Source organism: Melanotaenia boesemani, chromosome 9 (genome assembly GCF_017639745.1).
Source record: "Melanotaenia boesemani isolate fMelBoe1 chromosome 9, fMelBoe1.pri, whole genome shotgun sequence".
Taxonomy (NCBI): domain Eukaryota; kingdom Metazoa; phylum Chordata; class Actinopteri; order Atheriniformes; family Melanotaeniidae; genus Melanotaenia; species Melanotaenia boesemani.
The window spans coordinates 17,436,368-17,441,477 of NC_055690.1; the positions used below are offsets into that span (position 1 = coordinate 17,436,368).

Below are 5,110 nucleotides of genomic sequence, written 5' to 3' on the forward strand. Positions count from 1 at the left end.
GTTTGAATGAGGCCTCAGCTTGGGCCAGGGTCTTAAGTTGCCAAGTTAACCTGCAAGATTTGCAGGATAATGCATGAAGCCTTGCAGCACAAAACCTTTGAGATAAAATGATTCTCACTCACATTTAAAGAATAGTGGAACTGTATTTTCAGTCATTACATGAAGAGTTCTGCTGCTTCATGACTCTGAACCAACAGGGCTCTGAATCCTGCAGTCCAAGCTGTAAGGACCGTTGAACCCAACCTGTTGCATTTGCATAAAGCGTGATCTGTCCAGAGTTTATCCTGCCTCTTGCCCGATATCAGGAATAGGCTCCAGTAAATTGGATTTTATATATATATATATATATATATATATTTATATTTATTGATCCTTCTCCATGCTGTATGCAAATACTCATCACTCATTCGGCTTGATGCAGTAAATGACTTGATGCAGTGTCATCTTGTTTACTTTTCGTCTGCTTTGGGCTTCACAGCAATTATAAATACCCAGAACAACATCGATGTCATGCATAGCAGGAGGTAGGTCATAGAGCCGATGCTAGTTGGTGGTGAAAGCTATATTTTTACTAGCATGCATTTTATAATAATAACAGTAGGTGTTTAAATATTGTTTTTTTTCCTTTTGTGTACAAATTGTCATATTCAATATAATATTTTCATTTCTGAAATTAATGGCTGATGGTGATCCTTTTTATGTCACTTGCTGCAGATATTTAATATTGTGTGTTGTGTGTATTTCAAGTGTCCCAAACAGCTTCATCCATGTCTTTGGTGTTCTGGCTAATTGTTCTGTGGACATTCTCGACTCCACCCCTGCCTCTTTTGGACAGAAAGCTAAGGCTCCGAGTGGGGTTGCGGATGGTTCAGGCAGTGAACTGTACTCGATGGAGAATGCCTAGTGACAAAGGTTTGTTTGAGGATGGGGATGTGGTCATTGGTGGACTATTTAACGTTCATTACTTAGCTCCAGCTGAAGACAGTGACTTCACTAAACAACCAGACAACTTTCCTTGCACTGAGTAAGTCATTAACTATAATGATGTCTTAACATTAATTCTTTTCTTCAGAATTTTCCTCTAAAAATGTAATATTATTCTTTATATGCAGATCAACTGTGCTTCAGTTGTATGAGTATTTTAACTGATATTTTTCTCATTACATTTCTCCTGTGTTCTCAGTTTGCAAAATCTGCCTCTACAGTATATCAATGCTATGGCTTTTGCTATAGAAGAAATCAATAATAGTTCAGCCTTGCTACCGGGGGTGAAGCTGGGCTATCATATTCATGATAGTTGTGCCCTCCCTGCTTTTGAACTACCAGCAGCTCTGTCAATGGTTGGTGGAGACTCCCCTACCTGTAACATTGCAGCCGAATATGAAGAGGAAATCGGAGCGAGAACAGGTATTTATTCTCACTTTTCTGTTTAGAAAATAAAACAATGAGCTATTGTTTTTAGTAGACAGTGAGCATTATTTGTATGGAAAAAGAGACTTATTTCATTATGTCTTTTGATGCCATCAGGTAAGCAGGCTGTTCCTTTGATCATTGGTGGTTCTTCATCTGGAACAGCCCAGATACTCTCCAGGATCCTGGGGCCACTTTCTGTGCCTTTAGTGAGTTCCATTAAAATATGAAATATTTTTTATAGCAATTTTATTTATTTTTCTGTATCTTATTTGATGGACAGTGGAGCATAAACAGAGCCACATTTATGGTTTCTTGCCTTTATTACCTCCTTATTTTGTGTCACTGAAATAATGGATTTGTTTTTGTTGCCCACACTGTAAAAACAGATCTATTTATAATAAAGAGAAGCAAAGCTACTGTAGGGAAAGTAATCTCTGTATTATAAAAATTCTGTATTTAATAAAATTTAGAGACTGAAGATCAGATATTATTTCTGATGCACTTCTTGTCTTTCAGGTGAGCTACACAGCTAGCTGCACATGTCTAAGTGACAGGCAACAATACCCAAACTTCTTCAGGACAATGGCTAGTGATATTTACCAAACCCAGGCTATTGTCCAGCTTGCCATACACTTCAAATGGACCTGGATTGGTGCAGTGATTACAAATACTGATTATGGGCTTATGGCAGTGAAGGTGGTTCAATATGTTGTTGAATTTCATGCAGGGAAAATGTTAAAGCATCTGCATAAATACCATTTTTAAATTCTTACACTTATTTAATTCTCATGATTCTTTTCAATTATACATGGCAGGTATTTCAGGAGGGGATTCAGGGGACAGGAGTGTGTCTGGCATTTGTAGAGATTCTCCAAAGGGAAAATATTGTGAGCGATGCCAGGCGAGCAGCGCTTACAATTCAGGCTTCAGCAGCTAAGGTGATTTTGATCTTCACCTGGTACACGGATGTGACAGAACTGTTTCTGCAACTGGCCAAGATAAATGTAAGAAACTAAAATGAAAATGTTTCTGAAATGCATTAACTTAAAATATGAAATGGAGACTTTTATCATAAATGATTTTTCTCCTGATGATGATTGTGTTTTTTCTTGTTATGACTAGGTGACTGACAGGCAGTTTCTGGCCAGTGAGGCTTGGAGTACCAGCAGTGATCTTCTCCAAAATCCTGTCTCTAGTAAAGTGGCAAGAGGTGTTCTTGGTGTGGCCATTCGAAGTACAACTCTACCTGGATTTGAAAATTATATACAGAATTTGAACATGGCTCGTCGCCCTGATGATGAGTTCTTAAGGGAATTTTGGGAAAAGGAGTTTAGGTGCAGTCCTGGAGATACTCCTCAATCTTCTTTTACTTCATCATCACGTGCCCGTGCTGACAGGTCCCTTCAGAGAGCTGCTTTACCACCATGCAATGGCACAGAGACTTTGAAGGGAGTACACAATCTCTTTACTGACACCTCTCAGCTACGAGTAACAAATAATGTCTATCTTGCAGTTTATGCTGCAGCCCACGCTCTTCATAATCTTCTCTCTTGCCCTGACATACACAGTCCTACTGGAAACAACATCTCCACCTGCTCCTTTCCAAAACAAATCAAACCTTTTGAGGTAAGAAAAAAAAATGTTTCACATGTTTGTATGTTGCATTCAAGCCTAGCACATTAATGTTATGTTCGCTCAGTTCAAGCTTATTTTTTTCATAGGGACAGAGCAGAGCAAATAAAAACTAGACAATTGCTTTTTACTGAAAACTAAAAAAATAAGTATTTACTTTGTCAAAATTTTGATGCTTTCAGCTAATGCAGCACCTTAGCAAAGTGAACTTCACTACACCACAGGGTGACCTGTTTTATTTCCAAGGGGCTGACATTCCAGCAAAATACGACCTTGTTAACTGGCAAAGAACCCCTGAAGGACAGCCCCATCTTGCTGTGATTGGTCGTGTGGATGGGTTTGATCTCCACTTCAATGAGTCCGCAATTCAATGGAGCACAGGATCCAATCAGGTGCTCCTAAAGGACCATCATCAAATTTTCTGAGAACCAATATCCATTATAACTAGCAATGTTGTTTAGGTACCTGTTTCAGTGTGTAGTGAGAGGTGCCCCCCAGGTACGCGGGTGGCCACCAGGAAAGGGGAACCGATCTGCTGTTTTGACTGCATCCCGTGTGCTGATGGGGAGATTAGCAATACAACTGGTAAGAAAAACCTTTTATTTAGTCAGCCCTTCAGTAGCTGCAGAAACTTTTAACATGCAATAACTGATGATCTTTGCAGCTCATTTACAGTCTTTCCTTACATCTCTCTCTGTCGTGTGCTTCTTCCAGGTTCTGCTCACTGTGAGCATTGTCTGTCTGAGTTCTGGTCCAATGCTGAACGGACAGCTTGCATCCCCCGCCAGTTGGACTTTCTTTCGTTTAATGAAACTTTGGGCATTACCCTCACAGCAGTAGCTGTTTCTGGTGTCGTAGTGACAACAGCTGTGTTTGTGGTGTTCCTTTATTACCGTCAAACACCTGTGGTAAGAGAACACATTGATGTACATCCCTGAGAAATTTGATATTTCTGGAAAAATTAAGTTCACTATTTTTGTTTAAAATATTCTGAATGAATCCAAGTGCTTTTCCTTATAATGCAAATGTAATCCAATGCTCATGTTCAGGTACGTGCCAACAACTCGGAGCTGAGCTTCCTGCTTCTCTTGTCGTTGAAACTCTGTTTCCTGTGCTCGCTGGTGTTCATTGGCCGTCCATCAGTCTGGTCTTGTCAATTCCAGCAGGCAGCTTTTGGGATTAGCTTTGTACTGTGTGTGTCATGCCTCCAAGTCAAGACCATCGTGGTTTTGGCAGCGTTCCGCTCCGCTCGGCCAGGCGCTGAAGCCTTAATGAAGTGGTTTGGTCCAGCACAGCAAAGAGGAAGCATTTGCTTTTTCACCTGTATACAGGTCTGGCAATGTTTTAATATAACATTTCTCATCACAGTATTTACTTAAATTAAAAGGTGTCATGTGTCTTTCCATCAAGGTAATCATCTGTATTATTTGGCTCTCGCTCAGCCCTCCGATACCTCGGCCTGACTTGGAAGTCCCAGGATTAAAGGTTACTCTGAAGTGTGCCATGGCCTCTGTGGTGGGTTTCTCTCTGATATTGGGCTACATTGGCCTTCTCGGCTGCACCAGTCTCCTCTTAGCCTTTCTTGCCAGGAAACTCCCCGACAACTTCAATGAAGCCAAACTCATCACCTTCAGCATGCTGATTTTCTGTGCTGTCTGGGTGGCTTTTGTTCCTGCTTATGTTAGTTCTCCTGGAAAATATGCAGTAGCAGTGGAGATTTTTGCCATCCTTGCCTCAAGCTTTGGTTTACTGTTCTGTATCTTTGCTCCAAAGTGTTTCATTATACTTTTGAGGCCAGAGAAAAATACTAAGAAAAATCTAATGGCCAGGTAGTAATAAGAGAAATTGACAGATCATACTGGGACTCACTATATAAATCATTTAAATATGTTATTTTAAATGTTGCATTTCATGTATTTTACTATAATCTATGTTCTGTGTAGATTTTCTTCTAGTAAGCCCAGTACTGGGAATGGGCAATTTTGTTTAATTTTTGTAATCTGAGTTGTGAAAGAACAAGTTAATCAAGCCAATAAACTATAATAAAAAATAAATAAATTTGTTT

The 5,110-nt window shown here is 39.8% G+C and overlaps 1 protein-coding gene across 1 annotated transcript; it reads left to right on the plus strand.

The window, feature by feature from the left end:
* The first annotated feature begins 510 nt into the window (after positions 1-510).
* LOC121646144 (extracellular calcium-sensing receptor) lies at positions 511-4,878 on the plus strand. The gene is made up of 12 exons (XM_041995015.1): positions 511-524; positions 836-1,024; positions 1,184-1,407; positions 1,528-1,610; positions 1,930-2,109; positions 2,229-2,417; positions 2,536-3,039; positions 3,228-3,437; positions 3,507-3,630; positions 3,760-3,953; positions 4,095-4,376; positions 4,456-4,878. Exons 1-12 carry the CDS (start codon positions 511-513, stop codon positions 4,876-4,878), a joined length of 2,616 nt encoding a protein of 871 aa, XP_041850949.1.
* The last annotated feature ends 232 nt before the right edge of the window (positions 4,879-5,110 follow it).

What these genes read in the sequence shown, in the direction of transcription:
- LOC121646144 (XM_041995015.1), top strand. An exon ending in GGAAATCGGAGCGAGAACAG is followed by an intron (nt 1,408 to 1,527) that starts GTATTTATTCTC and finishes TGATGCCATCAG; the next exon opens with GTAAGCAGGCTGTTCCTTTG. An exon ending in ATGGGCTTATGGCAGTGAAG is followed by an intron (nt 2,110 to 2,228) that starts GTGGTTCAATAT and finishes TATACATGGCAG; the next exon opens with GTATTTCAGGAGGGGATTCA.